This window comes from Copidosoma floridanum, unplaced genomic scaffold, assembly GCF_036245765.1.
Source record: "Copidosoma floridanum isolate Cflo_tuat_1 unplaced genomic scaffold, Cflo_Japanese_pri ptg000016l, whole genome shotgun sequence".
Lineage (NCBI taxonomy): Eukaryota > Metazoa > Arthropoda > Insecta > Hymenoptera > Encyrtidae > Copidosoma > Copidosoma floridanum.
This window is the reverse complement of record NW_028321893.1, coordinates 12,273,708-12,295,715: the sequence shown is the minus strand read 5'-3', so window position 1 is coordinate 12,295,715 and position 22,008 is coordinate 12,273,708. Positions and strand designations below refer to the sequence as shown.

The 22,008-nt window shown below is 30.4% G+C and overlaps 1 protein-coding gene across 2 annotated transcripts in view; it reads left to right on the top strand.

Annotated features, from left to right (window-relative positions):
• Uggt (UDP-glucose-glycoprotein glucosyltransferase) overlaps positions 1–22,008 on the top strand; it is a 544,975-nt gene that overhangs the window by 24,751 nt on the left and 498,216 nt on the right. For both annotated transcript variants that reach the window (XM_089592325.1, XM_089592324.1), the window contains exon 3: positions 15,850–16,085. In XM_089592325.1, coding sequence (XP_089448451.1) covers positions 15,850–16,085 — 236 coding nt within the window. The remainder of the gene's footprint in view (positions 1–15,849; positions 16,086–22,008) is intronic.

Genomic DNA, 22,008 nt, shown 5'->3' with positions numbered 1-22,008 from the left:
AATGGCCCTTGTTTTTTTTTAGTTCTTTTTTTCTTAGCAAAATAATTGGAAAGAATTAGGTCTTAGAAAATATTTCAAATTTGTGACCGTCACTGACGGCTTTGGTGTCGGTAAAAAATTTTGAAAGAATTAGAGTAATGATTTCTCACAAAGGACTATCTACTTGACGTGGAATGCCCCATATATATGGATATTCCACTATTTTCATCTTTACTATTTTAAGCTAGCCCATTTTTAACCTACGTGTAATAGACATTCAAATTATCGAATCTGTCTGATGCAGTAACATTAAGATTTTCTTTAATTGAATCGTAAATCTCCCTCCTCGTCAATCTATTTCTTGAAGTACTACCACCTGAGGAAAAGATTTCAATCTTGATCTTAATCTTGATCTGTCATCTTTACGTTTGTTAAACTATTTTTTTAAATGTCTAGTTTTTTCTTTATTATATTTATCATTTATTGAAGAATTGTTTTGGAATTTTTCTTTGTAATTCCGCCAGAATAATGGATTCATTATTTTCGATTTTACAAAAATATTGTTTAAGCGATTTTTGTTTTTGTTTAAACATTCTTCTACTTGTATTGATAAATATTATGTTATTTTGATGTTTGATTTTTTTTAAATGAATGTTTTTAAATAAAGAAGTTTAAATTACCCGCAATGCTTATTTACCTATTGCATCGTAGTTCTTTGACTACATATGGTTATAAACTTCCCATCTTCATCGATGTATTTATACACAATGGTACTCGAGAAAAGATGTGTGTGTGTGTGTGAGGGGGAATAATCGTGTAAATTTATGTGTATCTCACGTTTCGTTTCTTATATGATGAGGTTAGATTTGTACAAAAATAATGTTTAAGCAGAAATATAAAATTAAAGTACAACATTAAAGTACAACTCAACGTAAGTTTGATGGTGGAACAATGTGAAACAATATACTTTTTTTCTAATAACGTGTCATAATTGAACGATTTCAAATAATAAAATAAATAATTATTGTCGTTTCACTCATTTACTGCACTTGTAAAAATATTATTCAATACTTTTTTTTCTTATTCAACTTACCTTCAGAAGTTGATTTCATTGTATCTGATTACAATTATTTTCAAATTACAATCTCTATACAACTTTGAACACATATGTCATTCAGTAAAATGATAGCACTGTCAATAGTGCTTGAACAAAGGTAGAACTACAACTACTACTATAGAGCAGGTTAACAGAAATCGACGAATGAGTATTTTATGACCCTTATGGGTATACTAAAGCCAACCCAACGGAGAAAAAACCTAACTAGATACTTTTTTTTCTACGTTTGGCTAGACTTTTCGGAAGCAGCCGCACTGTGGCCGTTGGTTGCCCTCGAGACTGAACACTCTTTAGTCGAAGTGTGTCAGCAGACTCATGGTGGACTAGAAGACAGTCTTTTACTTACATGAGGTGTGATGAGCAGTGGAGCTTGGGCGTTACAATAATGTCGTATCTTCACTACGGAGCATTGCACCATGTGTATAAGTAACACAATTTTTCGGAATTTTTAGATGTTTCAACACAAACATTGGTAGTAACATATTACTACTTGAAATTCAAAGTTTAGCTAGGTAATTTTTGTCCAGCTTATAATTTTTTTTATGACGCAAGTCCAGATGTGATTCTACTACTTAAATTTTACGTCGAATTTTACCTTGATATCATAGTCCCGAGCCCAAAAAGTTTTTCAATCTTATGTTTTCCAGTAAAGAAAAAATTGGTCGTTCCCCTTAAAAATTTTCCCAAGAATACGTGGAAAAAAGTTATGTCCAAATAAAAATTTGGCTTCATTTATTTATTTAACAATGTATGAAAAACTGCTGATTTTTTATTTAGTTTTTTCTTATACCTCCGCTTCTATTGCTCTTGAAGAAATTCTTCGTCCACCGATGTTTTCGTCATCAAATTTCCTTTAAAAAAGACACTTGTAAATTAATTATTAATTGTTAATAATATGTCAATGGCAAAGAAGTGCAGAAAAACATTTTGTATACTAAAAAACTTTGTATCAACGTAAACAAAAATTATGATGTTAATTTGAACATAACCAAAAAAAATAGATATTAAGTGGCGTAACAAATAGCTGTTTGTAAAATTGCAAAGTAATTGTTAGTTTTTTGTTAATTAGTTTTTTAAAGTCAAACTTTAAAGTGATATTACAAACTTCACAGTTGATTTATTAACATTTCGCTTCGGAAAAAACCTTACATTTAATGTTAGTAGTAAAGACAAATAAGAAAAAATTGATTCTTGTAAATTTTGACGTTTTGCCAGCAAAAATTGTATTTTGCAACCAAAACAGTTACGTCTGTGCATACCAAATTCTATTTGGTCTGTCTCATGTAATTTTGAAAAATAATTGACACGTGTTTTTTTTTTTTTTTTTTTTAAATTTAAAACTTTAGAAGATATAGCCCTGAAACATTATTTTAATGAATCAAACAACCGCAAATATCTCAGTCAATTTTGCATACTTTTTTTCTTGACAAACGTCATTGGATTTGTCTTAAAAAAACACAAATTTCAAAAGAAAAAGATCGCTCTAGCACACTCTGAAGTCGAGATACAAGAATTTGCAGTTTTTTGCAATAACGGACTGATAACAGTATTTTTTATTGCAAAAAAAATTTCAGTTACTAGCGTAGTATTTAATACTAAACGTGGTTAATTAACAAATAGTGATTGCAATAAGAAATATAAATTGATTTAAGTTTTCGTGTAAATTTAATTGGAGCTTTTTTTGATACATTATAATTTTTTTTTTTTGTGATAAACTTTTGCAACAATTATCGTCTGTCTACACAATTCTACGTCACATTGCTAGCAGTTTCGTCGTCTATTCTATTTAGTGTTTTATGGGGGGTTGAAGGTATTTTCGATAAATCGTCGTAAATGCAGTCTTATTCATTATTCGAAACTTCACCGTCCTTGATATAAAAGCAATTTACTTATATATAAGTACATTATGTATAAACTAATGTACTGAATACGAAGTACATTATTAAATGTGAGAGGTGAATGGGATTGAAGAACGATTTTTATACTTCAACGGAAGGAATAATTAGAATAAAAAAAAGTATGAAAATAGAAGAAACACGCAAAAATTTGCTTTTTATTATATGGACCTTGAGATAAAGGGTGGCGAAAGTGGATTTTGCTTGATTCTTCCCCTTTACCTCGTCCCCCATGACATACTTCCTGTTTACTCTACATCACATGATGCCACATCACATCACCTTGCTATATATTTTTAATTTTATGAATTCTATTTCTTTTAACCAATTCTAAAAAAGAAAAAAAAAGATTTCCAAAATATTTGAACCCTTGACCTCCTACATACTGACCGAGGTCCTAACCAACTCTGCAGTAAGCGTGCCCAATATAAAAAACTTGATGACTTCATTTTATCGTACAATTCGTTGCTTATTTTTAATGTGAATTTTTTGTTACTGCTTATTCATTCATTTGGTTTGATTATGCCTTAAATAAATTGATTACTTATTTAATAAAATACATTTTTTAGGTATATGTTTCGAAAATTTCGAAATTAGTATATATTAGCAGAGCAGCTTTCGTATTATGTAATAATAAACGTTCATTTACTTATCATTAATTTGTTACTTTTAAAATAAATGAACGATTGTTAACACAATTTTTCATATTTGTTCAAAAATTAAGAAAAAATTTTTTGCACTGCGTAAATACAACAATTGATTATTGTGTCTTATTCTTTTACAATTTTTCCATTCGTGATTAAAGTAATTTTTTGACTTAAGGACGTCTTTCACATAGTTACTGGGGGAAAAGTTCAGAGAAGTGAAAGGAACGCTAATATGTGCAGTCAAGCTAGCAATCGTTTTTCTCATGTGGATGTACTCACATACATGCTTTTACGCACACTTTACTCCCTCTTTCTAAATTCATTTAAAAATCAACTTTTGGGTCTATTTGTAATACTACCCTATTAAAATAAGCTATACTACAGAATGGTTTTTCCTAATTTTCTATGTACAAATATATTTTGGGTATTAAATATGGACGAGAAATAAGTGTGGAATCGTATGTGATAGATGTGAGCGTGTCGTTACAGTTATAAGTTAACGTCCGTGAGGGCAAGACTACTGTGGTTTGTATCATTGTTTGTATAATTGTTGTTTAAATTAGTGTTTGTATTTGTTGTCTAGACAAAAAGTAAGCTTAGCTGAAATAAGGAAAGAAAAGACAATTTGTTCTTGTTATGTAGGGCGTTATTGAAGGGTGGGTGGTCAACATGGGTTTTAGGAGAAGCTGTGAAAAATTTATGTAGAAGGCCCTGCACAGACAATCACATGATATATAAATATATATACTAGTAAAGCTGCGTATCCCTGCGCGCTTCGCGCCAACCCGCACAATTGTTAGTTATTCTCTGCTTCGTCAGGTATGTTTGTTTGTAATATGTTTTTAATTTTTTATCCTTCAAAAGAGAAAACTATATTAATTTTATCATATTCTTCTTCATATACAAATAATTGTAAAACTTTCTTATTAACATGTATACATCTAACAACACAATAAATATGATTTAAATTCTTTCAAAAGTTCTGTAAGTTGACTTATAATAATGAGCTTTCTTCGTCACTACTTCTGTGGTTTGTATTATTGTGTAACTATATATTATTTAACTTTATGTGTATTAGTATCCTGTCAAACAAAGACAAATATAATATTCAAATTTTTTTTATAATTAATCACCAATATTACCAAAAAAAGCTCAACACACTGAAAACGTAATACTTACATTCTAATTAAAACAAAATTTATGTAATCGTACATTAAGTTACTAGGACACAAAGTATAAACATGATCGCCTAAAGGGCTCGATTATTGTATATTGTTGCCCGAGTCACGTATAATTTTTTTCTTACCAAAGTTGTAAAGTGCATTCTTATTCGGGTAACTTAAACAGACTACATGATTTAAGGATATATACAAATAATTTCAACAAGTAATGCGGTTTGTCCGCTCGCGCGTGCGCACACACACATCTATTCATGTTTTCAGTGTTTTTAGTGAGCCTTAACCTTTCTAACTCTAGTTCTTAGGTGACATTGAAGTACTATACTTGAAAGTTAGAAACTTATAAAATTAACTTATTTGTTAAAATAACGTATGTATAGAAATTTACAGATGAATAATATTGAATCGCATATCAATTTAGAGACAAGGTGTTGAAAAATCATATTATTTTTAACAATGAAGTTTTGTAATTCATTAAAAAATCAGATCCTTATAACAGCAGTTAAACATGCCTTGACAACTGTACTTTAGTTTAATGGTGTTAATGATTTATCTTCTTAAAAAATTATAAAACCGTTGTTACATCTTTAAAAAAAATTTTATTTTATTCTGCAAAATTGTTTCTAAACCATTATCCGTATCCTATCATGTGCAATCAATGTGCTATCAATGTGCAATAGTAAATAATCAAACAATGAATATTTAAGCAAATTAAACAGGAAGCAAAATAATTAAGAAAATATTTTTTAGAAAATTATGAGTACAAAAAAGTTTTTTATTCCCAAAAATTATACGTATTGAAAAGAAAAAATTAAATTAAGGGTAGTTATTTGAGTTTGAACAACATTATTGAATATTAAAATATTGCTCAGTATGTATTCATTTTATTATGCTACGTTTCTGTTGAAAATCAATAAAAAATTTATTTCGATCTAGTAGAACTATTTATAAAATTTCTTAAAATTAAATTATTTTTCTGATTTTTTAAAATCAAAATTAGTTTATTTTTGTGTTAATTTAATTAGCTTATTGCAAACTACTAATTTAAAAAAATAAAACTTTTAATACTTTGTACAAATAACACAGGACCACAAAAAAAAGTTTCAGAGTACCAATAAGTGAATATATATTTCTTATAGTCAGAATTTCTACCTAACCTCAAAAAACGCCAAAAATGATCGGGAATTCCAGGCTCTTAATGCAAAGTTATAAACTACGAGAATTCGAAATGTAAATTAACATTTTTTATAGTAGATGTACCCCATTTAATGTCCAAGTGACAGGTGTAACATGGTAAAAAATTTCTAACCTTAAAAAAACTACACAATCCTTACCAAAATAAAAAAGGCGTATAAGATTGATTTGTAGATATGAATTTAACGGTCTTAAGGGTAGTTTCTCACGTAAATTTTGATTTAAAATGAGAATTCTGCTTATCAGTTGCTTTATATCATCAAAATTTAAACCTCACCTCAAAAAATACTGAACATAAACATAAAAACGGCTAAACATAGATATTGAGTATAAAGTATATTATTTCTTGTGTATTTTTGCGCGCTTCATTACAATCTGCAGCTGAAATTGCTTAACTACGTTATAATTTTAACATAACCTCAAGAACATTTAAACAGAGCTTTATACCACTCAAGATAGATATACATTTAAAAGTGTAACCATGCATTTTTCTTTACAACATCAGAATTAAATATATATATCTAAATACGCTGATATCGATTACGGTATGTTAATCTTATTTATGTGTGATTCGTTTCTTCTAACCTCCAAAAGCACTTAAATGTATCTTAAAATGGAAAATCCCATGCAAACATTTAGAACTAGTTATTAAAGCTGTCTCTAAAACAGTCTTACACGCATTTTGATGTGCTAATTAGGAACCTCTTTAATTTCCTCTGTTACATCATGATGTCTTCATAACCTCAAAATAGGAGGCATTTGTTTTAGTGCTGGTACTGAATATGACATATATCATGGCCTTTTTCTTTGGAAGTAGTATTCATCATGTGCACAACTCTCCCATTCACATGAGAAACATGGAATATTTTGTAAAATTGAATTTCATTTTACTAGCGTGGCGTCAGTTTAGACATATGGTTGTTGATGAAATATAATTTTCTTCTTAAGTAAATGTTTTAAAATTTTTATTTGTTTTATAAATGTTACACAAAAAAAAAGTAGATAAATAAAAAATGTTGAATATTGAGTAAAGTAAAAATAATGTTTTGTTTTATCAATAACTACGTACCTGAACTGACACCACGCTAGTCAAGTAGATTTGAAGATTTTTATTGATATATAGCAGGTCGTCTTACAGACAAATCAGTCAAAAAATCATTAATTACTGTAGCATACTCATAACACTAGTCACTTACATTTGATAAACTACAATAGCGGAGTTAATAAAGTGTCTTTACATAATTACTTACATAGACTTATTTTAATATATTTTAGTGTACTCGTAAGAAATAATAGGTATATTTTTATATATTTTGGCGTATGTATTTATGAGACTACTATATATAGCTATATAATTTCTTTTTTTAACTTACAGATGACAGTTCATTATGCTGTTGCTGTTTTTAGCATTAATCTTTTACGGTTTGAGAACAATTTTTTTTACGTATGAATTCTTCTAAAATGTCTGTGTGTCATAACAGAGATAAATTTTGCGTTGTTTGTGGACAATATTTACCAACTAAAGTTAGGAAAAATGTCACAGATACATGTAGAGAAATGTATAAAAACTGTTATGGCATTGAGCTGCAGATAAGTAATGATTGGACCCCCCGAGTGGTTTGTAAAAATGTTTAGCATCCATCTCCAGTTTTGATAAAGGAAAAAAAGAATTATAATGTTTTTCAAAACCTATGCTCTAGTAACAACCTGAAAACCATGAAAAAGACTGTTTTTTTTGTTTACGTGAGACTAAGGGTTTCAATTCTAAAAACAGACATAACATCAAATATCTTGAATGTGATTCAGTAACTCACCCTGAAAAAGTTACTAAAGATCCATCAGAATTGAGCTTGTCCAAATATGATCGATCTGAGGAGTACGACGTTAACATACAAGTATCTGAAGAAGGTAATATTAATGTCTATTAATTTTAAATGTAAATTCATTAAGTATTTATAGTAATAAGATAAATTTACCATTATGTTAGAGGCTGAAGAAGTATTAAGAAGTAAGAAGATACAGATCTTATATGAAAAAAAATGTTTGATCAAGATGAACTCAGCGATTTAATTAGAGACCTGGGATTGTCCACAGAAAATGCTGAATTGCTAGCCTCTAGATTAATAGAGAAAACTTGTTTGACGCCACTAATTGAAGTGAGTTTTCACCACAACAGCTTTGATCTAAAAAGCTTTGAAGAGAGATTTCAAGGAGTTTGGAATGAGAAAATGTTAGCTGACTATTGTTGGATGATGACAAGAGACACAAATATTTTAGACAAAAGAAAGTCCATTTGAAGATCATTTTAAGATAAAAAAACTCGCTACTCAAGCAAAAAAGACTAATTTTAAATGTGTATATTGTAGAAAACCCAGGAGTTTATTTATTTTAAAACTGAAAGATTTTTATTGAAAACTCTAAGATACTGAGCAAACTACTCGTGAATTCCTTTTATTGACGAATTTCAATTAATTTTGTACGTTATTTTTGGTGGTAAACATTTTTGAAATTTTTAGGTTACAAAATTCTTACAATGTTATAAATATCACTAAAAAGTTTGGGTTACTTCAACATTAGCAAATACAAATGTCTTTTTACATACCCTTATCGCTTATAACCTTGAACTAAGGGCCAAGAATTCTCAATTTTTATGTTAAATTGTGGTGTTTTGGAGGTTATGTATAAATGATGACGTTAAGGAACAATTCAGACAGCATGCTTTCTCATAATTCTGAGATATGTTCCTAACTATGACTACAACTGGTAAATAGGCAAATTGAAATCGATCCTAATTTTTTTCCCTTTTTCGTAAGGTATTGAGGATTTTTCAGGTTATAAATTTTTTGCAATGTCATAAATGTTACTTCAACCGTAAATAGAGTGCATTTACTGGAAAAAATATAGTTGTCAATTTATTAATCCTAATTATGTATTGCTTTGCAGTACGAGCCTAGAGTTTGCGATTTTTCTGTTTACTTCTGGTGTTTTTTGAGGTTAGATAAAAATTTTGGCACGATGGAGCAATTTGGACACCAGATTCAGACTTAGAACCTCATAATACATAAGGTGTGTATATTTTTTTGGTACCCTGACTTTTTTTTTTTTTTTTTTTTTTTTTTTTTTTTTTTTTTTTTTTTTTTTTTTTTTAAATTTGTGATTTTTACGTTTATTTTTAATGTTTTTTGATGTTAGAAAAAAATTCTGATGTGCTGAAGCAATTTGGACATCGGAATCGGATTCAGCACCTCGATATCCATATAGTATGTATAGTCGCTTGAAGGTACTCTGACTTTTTTTTGGTGGTCCTGTGTAATCTTGTCTACTAAAAATTTTAGATAAATATAAGATGACGTATATGTTACAAATAGCTGTTCTTTAGCTCGTATTCATACAAAAAAAATAGATTAAAGGCAGACGGGTTTTTTTTTATAGCAGAATTATAAGAAAATACGTAGCAATTTAAATAAATTATTGTAATGGAACGTAATGGTAAGTATTTAAAATATATGAATGAAATAATAATAACAAGCAAATGCTAATGCACCTCAGATTCAATACAATGAATCAATGAATCAACAGTGGTTCTACAAATAGATTGAAAAAGGAGTGATAAGGAGACATACAAAATAACTTTTTTTGGTTAAAGTCACGAACTCATCCATTAAATTTTATTAAAAGTTGCGGTGGTGTTGGAACAGTAGAATATGTTCTGAATATAGTGCGGGGTGAAAAGTGTGACGGTTTAGGTGATTTTGGGAGGAGGGGTGTCGCAGAAAAAATGACGAAGAGTTCTATTAGGTTAAAATAACCAACAAATGTATAAAAGTATTTCTTATTTTGTGGGGGAAGGGGCAGTGGAGGCTGTGGAGAGGCCTGGGAAGTTTGGCGGACTCTGAACATCGTATTAGTGGTTAAAAATATGACCAATAGTCGTTAAATCTTCTCTTTCGTGGCGGTAGTCGGGAGCATTGGGTTTGTTGTGGTGGCCAGCGGAGAGGCGGAGGGAGAAATTCAGAAAAGGCTCGCCTTGACATCTATGTAATATAAAAAGATGTATATGTATGTATGTTTACGAGGTATGCTTAAAAAAAATTTTAAAAGCTTATTGATTACGTAAATTTGGTTCTTGATTCTTTCATAACGTTTTTATGGTACTATATTCCCAATTTATGCCGTCAACAAAAAAAACTTTGAAAAACTAGGTACTTAAGAAAATTTGCTTTGTACTTTTTTTTTTGCTAAACAATCTTTGAGTTTCGGGATTTGGTTGGAAAGTGAAATGTATAAAATATGTATTTTAAACTGTTACATGTGGCGTCAAATAAACCAAAAAAAGCTTCAACTTTTGGTACTGAATTTAAAATATCATATAAAATCTATAAAAAAAATTTTACATCATAAATGAGTTTCTATTCGTTCACGTAAGCAACATGCCTTGATATTTTAACTTCAGATTTCTTGAGTCTTAGTTTACTATGTATTTTAGTCGGAATAGAATGGCTCAGTTTTGAAAATGGTAATGGAGCTGCTTAACAGAACAGATAACAGAGTAATGTTATTTTTTTTAGTAAACTTTTTTTTTTATTTAAATGAAATTGTCATTTTAAGAAAATTGTATAACATAAAACATCCCCCTAACTGCACAGTAAAGCAAAATGACACTGTTTGAAAGAAATTGGCCTTAATCACAAATTTTTATCAAGTCAAGTTTTTTCTTTTTTTTTAAATGCTTGTACAATAACTGTTTTGCACGTGTTATTGCAACTTATTAATTATGATAGAACGTATCCTTTAATAAGTGTGAAAAGTTAAAAATGCTACAATCGCTACTAAAACTTTTAAAAATAGGTAGAAATGGAATGTTTATCATAACTCTTCGAGAAATAACCATATGGGTAGTTCTTTTCCAATTAAATAACACTTTTCCATTTACTAACATAACTTCAATAAATTACTAAAACTTTTTTCATTTAAACTTTTTTATGTCATGAAGTACCTTTACCTCCCACACAATGTAAATAATTTAAATAATTTTACAATTAACACGTTAAATTCAGGAAAATTTTGCCCAATGTTGGTAGGTTCTTGTGTGCTAGTGCATGAAACGCGAGGGGCAAGGTGTATGTATACTTCTGAGTATCGTTCAGCTCTGACGAACTTTTTTGCAGTGGTATGAATTACACGTCATAAAAATAAATTTAGTGATTTATTCAAAAAATTAAAGGTTTTTATTGTATGAGCAGTTAAAAATAAATTAAATTATTGTATTGTAGGGCAAACTGTACTTATTTAAGAAAAAATTTTTTAATGATGGCGAGTAAATATTATACAAAAATGAAGAGATTCATGTCACAAATGAGATATTTGCTTTGATATTTAAAAATCTTTTATATCATGTTTAAGTTTTTACTTAATAATTTGTGAATTCTATAGTCCTTTATGTCTATTATTGTTATATTTTCATTAATAAAATTTGTACACTGCTAGAAACAAATTAAATGAACTAAAATATTATATAACAATTTACCAACTCAATAGTCATTGGGATTTAAGGGTTGATACATCATTAAACATAATAATTTTATTTATAATAACTAAAATAGTCTCAAATTATTTATATATGATTCAACAAAATATTTAATTGTACTCAATCAATTTTATTGTCTATTAGACGTAAGTGTTGCTATACTCCTCCAAATAAGTCTGGTTAGCTGCGTAAGACTAAACAAACTAGTATAACGGAAACAAAATATAGTTGAACAGAAACATATTTATCGCTGTGTCTACCTTTTTTCCCCCTTTTACAATTTTCGAAACTTTGTCCTTAGATATTTAAACAAAGTTTTTAGCTGCGCCATTCGTGGCCGGATGATGCGGAATCGAAAAAGTATGTTAACACCGTTGCACTGTAAAAAATCATAAAATTTTCTACTTTTTAATTGCGATCCCCTGTCTGTTACACAATGCATTGTCAGGCCAAAATGCGCAATAAGTGTTTTAAATAGTTTTACCAATTTACATTCTCTCGTACTTCAGTTCTCCGGCCATTTTGAATGGGCATCTAAAATTATTGAAAACGTTTTACCGTAAAAAGGCTCTGCAAAGTCATAATGTATTCTACTCTAGAATTTATCTGGGCATGGCCAAGTAGTTAGCGGTGTTTGACGAAGCTGTTTTATTTTAACTAAACATATCTTACATTTCTTAACTATCTTTTCCAAATCCGTATCTCTATTTCGCCGCCAAACATACGATTGAGCAAACATTTTTATCTTGAATGCTTTGGATGTAATCCATTTAAAATGAGCAATCTCATATCCGAAAGGACTGCTCTTAGGCATCAGAGTCAACGGCCTTTTTTGACAGTAAGCTCTTACTTCATTGCATGATAGTGTTTCTTGTCTTCAGAGAGTTTTTTTGTTTCTGGCCATTCAAGTCATTCAAGACATATCATATTACTTTATTCAGTATATCACCTCTTCAACTTACTTTTACAAGCATGTTATGATTGAATGTGCTGATATTTTCCTTAAATAAGGGACGTGCAACAATATGTATCATTTGTCATTATCATTTTCAATTGGAGAGCAGGATAACGCATCGCAATTCGCTTTTTCTTCAAACTTTATGTGTTCAATTTGTCATCAAAAACTTGATGAATAATACATCTATCTTTAAAGATAATTATCCTCTGTTAGCGGTATCCCATTTTGGAGTTCGAAAATAAGTTGTAGTGGCTTGTTGTATGTACGTAATGTAATTTCTTTATCAAACACAAATATTGCTCCTTGGAGTCAAAACGAGCTAGCATTTTGGGAAAATTAACTCGTTCTTCAACCATACGAATGCCTTATTGCAGTTGTTATCCCAGTTCAATTGTTTTTTGCATAGAAGGTTGTAAATCGGTTTCAGTCTTTTTAATCTTTTTTTCGAAAAACGCACTTGAAAATTTATAAGCCCTAAAAATGAGGCTAACTCTTTATTATTTGTTGGAGGTAGTATATTAATCATTGCCTTCACCCTAGATTTTGCCTTACGCAAGCCGTTTTTATCCATGACGAAACTTGAAACTTCAACTTGGTCTTACATAAAACTACATTTATTATTATTTAACCTTAAACCGCTTCCTTGTAAACGTAAACATACTTTTTTTTAAATTTTCGAAGTTTAAGATTCCGTGTCTTTTATGCCACAGACAAATTGATCTCGCAGAGCTGCTTTAAAATCTGCAAAATTGCAGTGCAGTGCTAATGTTTTAAGCCTTACTGAAAATTTCGCAATCGATTCCGCTTGTTCCTGTTTAGTTTAGTTGAACTTACACCATTCCATAACTTAAGATGGCTTTAGATTGAGATGATCTGACATTAAGTCAATATCGTCTTTAAATTTTTTAGACGACGCTTTGATTGGTAAAACTAGTTGCCTTATAAATTTAAACGCATCTTCATCCAAGCGTGTTAACATTATCGCTACTTGTTTTGAGTCAGCTGTCACGTCTTTAGCAATTAAGAGTAAGTCCAGTCTCTCGATAAATATTGGACTTATCGAGAAAGCCATTAGGGCATAACTTTTTGCTCAATTCTTTAATTTTTTCACTTTCACTGTACTGTGAGTTTTTTTAATACTCTAATCAGTTCAGTTTTATTGAGCTCTTGAATCCAGCATGTTTTTCCCGTACTGGGCATCACTCGCTTTATTTGCTACTGCGTACCTTTCTACAGCATGACTTACTCCCATGCACCAGTATTCGTTTGCATCTATCAACAAGTACCTTTCTACTTGCTGAACTCTTCTTTTGCTGAATTACTTAACATTAGTTTTACCTTTATGTGATTCTATTTCTAATCATTAATAATCACAAATACAGTTTGTTATCCTTCGTCACTATAGTTGTAATGTATTAATGTTAATAAAATAAATGCACCACTGTATGCTATACATGTAAGATAGTAGAGCTTATTTTACAAGTATAAAAATAAGGTAAAGTGAATGTAATACAAATAAGCACTAATACAGCAAGAGGATTTGCGCGGCCCTTTAGGGATATTATTTGACCAGCTACCAACTCGACTGACTAGCTAGACGGTCAATCACGCACTTATATATTTGGCATTGGCGAATATATAAGGAGAGCATCGATAATGCAAGGTATCTAATATATTTTTATATTGAATACCTCGATACATCACAGTTTTGATCTAAGTATGGTTATATTTTTATAAGAAAGTCTTTTAAGCTATTATGAAGGTTTGGAAAAAAATTTCGAAGTACAGAATCGTGCCAAAAATAAATGTTATATTTGAGAATATCAGGAGTACACCGAAAATATTTTAGATTTTTCACTAAGGAAAGTTTTGAGAAAAAAATAAACTAATATTGGTAGTTCAACACGGTCTCTGAAGAGAAAACATTAGGTTGCCTTTTAATTAAAATTAAAGTATATTATAAATGTGTTAGAATTTAAAAAAAAAGGTTTTCATAGTTCCGTCCCTGTTCTTGCCTCTCTAAATAATACTCCTAAACCTCCTTCAAGACTGAATAATTTAGACCATAATTATTATTGAAACAAAATACAAATAAAGAAACAAAGCATATTTTCCTTTATTTTAGTGCTTTGACGCTTTTCCAGAACGGATAACCCACTTTTGCATCCCTTGAGGCAAAGCCGTTTTAGAAGTATAATGAATCATTAATTATTACACGCATTGTGTATTACTCATTAGTTGTAGGACAAAGATACTATTACTTTTTTTTACATTAGTAACTTTTTTCCTTTGTTACCATAACTTACAACGATTAAGTCCGGTTAAATTTGTAATTAGAAATAAATCATTCCTTTTTTTATAACGTGAAATAATGACTTAAAGTATTTGTGGCATTTTATAAAAACTTAATGTTACTAGGTAAAATTACACAAATGATCCAAATAATAAGCTTTAGCCATTTTTTTAAGAGTCAAAACAAAAATCAATTAGAAAGCAAAATCTTAGAAGCTCGCTACATGCCTTGTGATTTCTGAAAAAAAAGTTTAATGTTGTAGTCATACTTTTTGCTAAATAATGAAGAAATTGCAAATTACTTCTTCACTCTGCTACCATAATTGTTATATTTTGATGTATGCAAAGCAGTGCAAAGATATATCTTTTTTTGTAATCAAGGCCGATATTTAAAAAAAAAATTCCGTAAGGTTACGTTAACATATATTGTTATTGAGGTAAAAACAAAGACAAAAATCTTCTTTGCTTTAAAACTCATTTTGAACATACCACAAATAACTTTTATGAAAAGTTTTTACGTGTCCATTGCGGAATGTACAACATTTCACATTTTTTAAAAGTTATGTTCTATTTGATCAACCAAGTCACAGTGACTCGTTTCAAAAAATTATACTACGAGTATTTAAAAAATGTTGAAAATTGGTTAAATATCCTAGTGAAGGCTAATGCTAAAAAAAATAAAATCATTTTCTTAGATAAGTTCACAAAGTAAGAATGGTTTAAGCTGAAAGAATATCTGCTTTTATTGTCTTTGCTGAAGAACTAATTATAAACATTTCACTTTGTGTGTTGAAAAGTTAAGGTAGTAAGAGTAGTAGTTTTTTGAATTTTAGAAGAATTATTCCTAGAAATCAGTTTATTCCCAAGTAGTATTTATATACATTTTGGTCAATTCATCAGTAGTAGTTTAAAAGTAAGCCATACTTTGATTTTGAATAATCCCTAACATTACTAAATTTAAGTATTGGTAGCATCATAATAATCAAGAGAATCATTATAATGTTAAATCAAAGTACACTTGAACGTTAATTATTACTTTGACATGTTTTTCATTTTTTGCAGCAAAACCAAAGGATAAGTACGACTTAGTTATGTCCATTTCAAAAAAGTTTCTTACGGAAGCTAGAATCAGACTTATGAAATTAGGACTCTCTCTTAGAATTTACTCTGCAAAAGTTGAAATGTTTTTCAAAATGGCTGAAGAAAATACAAATTTTTTTAATAATTGTTATAATTTTATCGACGTTGGTGGTGAATTTATCTGTGATTTAGAAGAAGTTAAACTATACGTAGAGAACGTAAGTATTTCTTAAAATAATCTCACTATTTTGTACAATTTTTGGCTAAAAAACTAATTACAATTACACATCCACGTATATATAGAGTTATATGCATAAGCCTGTGGGTAACATTAATATTTTGCTAAATAAAATCCTTGCATTTAAAAAATAACTGCAATAAATTAGTTTTCTGTTCATTATTGTGTTTGTAAGTATAAAAAAGTGGCAGGGATCACCGGCCTTACCGGCGAGGAGTGGTCCCTGACACACGGGGCTTCTCCGGGGATGCTAATTAATCTGGATTTGATACTTCTGTAGAGAGTGCTGGCTTAACCGGCGGGGAGCGGACGTCCTGGAATAATGGAGTCTTCTCCGGGGAAAGGCTACACAGTGGCGAGTGGACCCGATGCACCATTGATGCAAAGAGTGCCAGCTTAACTGGCAAGGTGTGTTCCACCGGAGATACTCATACTGTGCCCATGGATTAAAGTAGGATATGAGAAAAAAGGTTGGGAAATGGGTGTGGCAATACACCCTCACACATAGGTGGTAAGTGGGTGGCCCCTGCGCCACTAGGTCAATAGGCTGTCGTGGTAACCTGGTAGATAATAAAAAATAAGTGTAAAAGGTACGTTGGTTCTAATAAAAAAATTCGGTAACCTTTATAATTTATACCGCTGAAAATTTTTTACCAAAGTAACGTATAAAAATTTAAATCTTGGCTTTACCACAATTTTTCTTAGAAGAGTTATTATTATTGTTATTTTTTACTAACCATGGTTACAATAAGTAGAAAAACTTGATTGAAACAAGAACATTATTCCAAGAATATTTTTTCGTATGTTTACCATGTTTTGTAGTAGCTAGATAAGATTTTTATTTAAAGTTACGTAAAGGCTAGTTCATGTTGCAACGTCGTAGTGTAATAGGTGATTGAATTTACTTAGTCCGTGCAATTTGTAAAAGCCTTTCTGATATTGTTAAAAGAAATAACGACTTCATTAAATTAATGTTATAAAATAAACATGCACAACATTTATGTAAGAGATACACATATACTTCAGAATTATTAAACAAAATTATCTTGAGCCATCGTTAGAATATTATAGACCACATTATGAAACAGTCGTAAAAAACATTGTTACTTGTATTTTTACTTCTTTGTTTCCATGCACTACATTATCTACATAATATACAAATTTCTTATGGTAGATATAAATAGATATTTCTACTCATGTCATCGTAACATTAAAAATTCTGTTGAATGACTATTACCATCATTTAACCGTGCCTTTGATTAAAAATTAAAGGTTGTGGATTTCAGTCTCACGCTCCTCCATATGCTGTGGGACCAGCGGACAATCCAAATATTTGCCTATTTACTATTTAAGAATGGTAAAAGAGAGAGAGAGAGAGAGAGTCAATGTGTGTGTGTGCAAGTATTTTTGAATATTAAATCGATTTACCTTTTTTTTTTTCTGCCGTGGAGGTTAAGTCCCATTTCATTCTCTATTTTCAAGATTGTTACTATGTCTTGTTAGTATTGAGTTAAATTTAAACTCTTATTTATCTATGTATCGATGCACTGCACGAAAACTATGCCCTGATAGGCCCTGGACGAAAACTATGCCCTTTCGACGTCCCGAGCGAAGATTATGCCCTTTTTTATAGTCTATATATATATATATATATATATATATATATATATATATATATATATACATTTTAGTGCTCTACGTCCGGCTCCTTTATTAAGGGCACTAAGATGGGCACTTAGCCCTTGGAGAGGGACAAGGAAAGGGATGGGAGGCCTCCCATGACAGGAGGGGGGTGGGGGAAAGTTAGACAATTATGCTGCGAGGAAGTCGCCTAAACCCTCCTCGAGGAGTATTGCGTGGTGAAAAAGCACATGTGAAAAATCACAGAGGTACTTGCCCGAAAAGTCGCAGTGGCTGGGAATCGAACTACGGTCTCTCGCGTGCCAATCCACGACCGAGTTGACCGATGTATATGTATATATATATACATATTTATTTATTTACTTATTTATTCAGAATTTATTACACTTTTCGATATTGTTTAAAACACTTTTGGGCCACGTATAAGAAACTGGCTAGTAGCACCTCTGACAAAGATTAATAAACAATTAGTTCACACTCGATGAGTGGCAGAAAGCTACTAACTAAAACACTGCGCGAAGAAATCCTCCTTGCGCGAAGCTTTAGTTAAAACTTCTTTGTTTTACATGCTATGAGGCCGGTACTTGCTTACTTTACGTGTGCAGGCTTAGCGGCTCGCTTCGGTTGTCACTTGACACTTCCAAGAGCCACGAAGTACACATTCAGCTTAATAAAGTGACGACTTTTGTTAAGTATGACGCTTTTAAGTCTTAAAATTTTATCATAAAAAAAGGGAATGAATATGATATAAAATAGAATAAAATAAAAAATTTATTTATTTATGCAAGTCGTCACTTAACAATTTTTAGTGAAATATTGGGGTAAGCAGTTTGATGATAAAAAGTAGTGTAATAATCATGAAGAAACTAGCGATAAAAAAGTAATGAAGAGGAACTAGACTTACACAAAAAATCAGCTAAAAAAGTATTTTTAAACAAAAATAGTTTTACGGCATGTCATCAGTTAGCAATGCGAAAAAAATAGTAATTGACTTTTACATAATGCATTTTATTTCTATAGTTCAATTTTTCCGTTTATTTCTGAGAAAAAGTACCAGCAAGACTGTGGTTGCTAACTTCAATCCACCTGCAGTTTCGTAGCAGTCCATTATTTGAATCACAACAAGAACCAAGTAACTATCGTAGATTACTTACAAGAGTGAGGTAAATCTACAATCAGAACACTTTTACTCTTGATATTAGCCCACGGGCTCATACGATGAACCTAATTCGTAAAGTTTATTATTTACTTATCTTACCACACTTGTACACTTTGTTTTACAATAAAAATCCAAGAATTAATAACGCTGCTTCTCTGTTGTTATAAATATGCTTGAAAACACTATAAGCACGATCATTATCTCTTTTTTTAGTTCATCAACTTGTTAACTTCATTTTGATACTAACTAAATAGTTTGACTACTTCGTTGACACCTGATTCGCTAGCGATGTTTGTTTTTAAAATTTTCTTGACATTACTTTTATTTTCTTGTCATTCACTACTCACATTCTACTACTAACTATGTTCTACTACATCTTTCTTACATAAAATGTTTGATTTTTTTTGCCTCTAACCCGTACTCCTTGCTAATTTTTATACTTAAACCTCTAATACTAGCAACTACAGTAGTATTACAATCTGTTTCGCATGTATTTAAGTATTTACGTAACTTCTTGCACTTGATGATTTGTAAAGCTTAATATACTTTGTACTTCTTATTTTGACTTCCTGTCAGTCTTTTCTCTTATCTCTATACTAAAGGTTAATGTGCTCATGACTAATCAGTTGAGAAGTTTTCCACTTTCTATGCTTTGTAAACTTATTTTGCCTAATTTATTTTTTTTCTCTAAAAAATTAGAACTAGTCTGTCATGATCTATTCTTTATTTGCGATGTATCTTGGTGCACTAAAGTCTAATATTAAAACTCATCTACAGTAGTCTAAATGTATTTTTTTTAGTTCTCTTCTTTTCCTTCCTTGCCAGTTTTCTACTTAATACGGCAACAAACTTCTGACTTAAAATTAATAGCATTTTCCTGTAGTTCGGCAGCTACAGGATTTTCGTGGCCAATTGACTTCCACGAGACTGAATAAGCGTTTTTGATGTATTTTTGCCTGCAGAATCCAAATCTTAAACTCGTTTTCTCATAATGTTGTTTATAAAATTTTTATTTACAATTTGAATGTTTATGACGCTATAAAAAACAGTTGGAATTGTATTTCAACAAATTAACAATAAATGTTGATAACTAATCTTGTAAGAAATTTACCTAGTCAAAAATTTTCACAAAATATTGAATTAAGCCTGAAATATTCCGAATTTAGTGCAAAAATATTGGAGAATGGCGAGTTTTTCAAGATTTTTGCTCATAACTCGGCTTCTTATTGATGTATACAGCTTAAATGCCCCTTATTTTAAAGCTAGAAATTGAAGTTTTCTTATAAGTTGTAGTAGAATCCCTAAATAAAATTACTCCCCTGTTAGAAAATTACTACATGAACTGGCTAAAAACTCGTCATTGTACATGCGTAAATAGGCTGATAACATGTTGTTTCTAGCCAGTTTATGTAGTAACGTTTCTACCAGGGTCAGAATGTTTTATCACTTTATAGTTACAGTGTTGCATGTGAACTAATTAATTTGTTTATCATCGTTTTCACTATAGATACATAAAAATATTTGCAAACTTGTTTTTTACAGCTACAGTACGATTGAAAACAAACATTTTACGACTTAAAGAAAGTAATTAAGTTAATTCTCGATATGACAATAGGCAGCTTACTTCCTGAATAGGACAAGAGTCCGCAGTACTTACAAATCTATTTTATGTCTGAATCAGAACAAACCTCTATTCGGTCAGATAATGCCCTAAAAAAAACTTTGATTAAATCATTACAAAAAATCATGCATAATTGAAATCTCTTACAAAAACTTTTGAAACCAATTATTATTCTCGAATAGTAGATGAATTTGAAAATTTGAAATTAATTATGCATTTCGACCAAAACCTTGTTAAAGATCATCGAGGACGATACAATGCGCCCAGGGTGAATAAAGTTGCTGCATTAATAGTTGACAAAAAAAAGGCCCTGGAGACATTATTATACATGGTTGACATGGGTGGTTGGAGCAAGTTTCTGAGCTCCACCGATTATACGACTCCTTGCAATATCCTCTTATATTTGTTTTCGGAGAAAATTGATATTCTATTGATATACCACTTCACAGTCTTTCAAACAAAACTGTTTCTTGCAAGCAATTCTACTCTTATAGGTTTGTTTTGAAAAATGATCGTATAAATTACCTACTTTATTATAAGAACTTACTCAATCAATTTGTTAATATGATGGCAAAAACGATCACAGAGTGTTTGCTTTACTTGTGAACTCATAAAAAATAAATACGTGCTAAAAATTATATTTATCAACGAGATGCAATAAATAATGAGAGTAAGATTGAACCCTCCAGTATCGGACAGCCTGTGATTTTACCATCTTCATTCACTGACTTACCGTGATATATGCATAAAAAAAGCTCGAGATTCAATGGCTTACGTACGTGCATTTAGTCAGAAATAAAAAATCAATTACACAAAAATTAAAAACCTTCAGACAGGCATGACATTGTTTCAAGGATTTTTCATTTGAAACTAAGGAAACTTGTAGATGTCCTCACTAAGAAAGCAATATACAGCGAAGTTAATGCTTGAATCTATAGTGTCGAATGGCAAAAACAAGACCTACCTTATGTGTACATACTTGTATGGCTTGAAACAAAAATGCAGCCTGATCAAATAGACAATATCATTTCAGCCAAATTACCAGATTGTCAACAAGATCCCTTGCTATTTAATATCATTTAATGAAGTATGATTCATGGACCTTGTGGCGAATTCAACATGGCTTTATCATGTATGGATAATGGCAAATGTACAAAAAAGTATCCTCAAAATATTGTTAGAGAAATCCAAACTGCAGATCACTACCCGACCTATCGTAGAAGAACTCCGGCAGATTTCGGTCATAGTTCTGTAGTTACAACTTGTGGTGAAGATGTACAAATTGATAACTGTTGGGCTGTACTGTACTCACCCGTCTTATCTCGATGTTTCAATGCTCACATTAATGACGAATTTTGTCATTCAGTGCAAGCAATTAAATATATATTTGCAAATACATTAACAAAGAAGCAAATCGTACTATTTTTTTAGTTGGAAATATTGACAAAATTGCAAACTATGCCAATGAACGCTATACTTGTT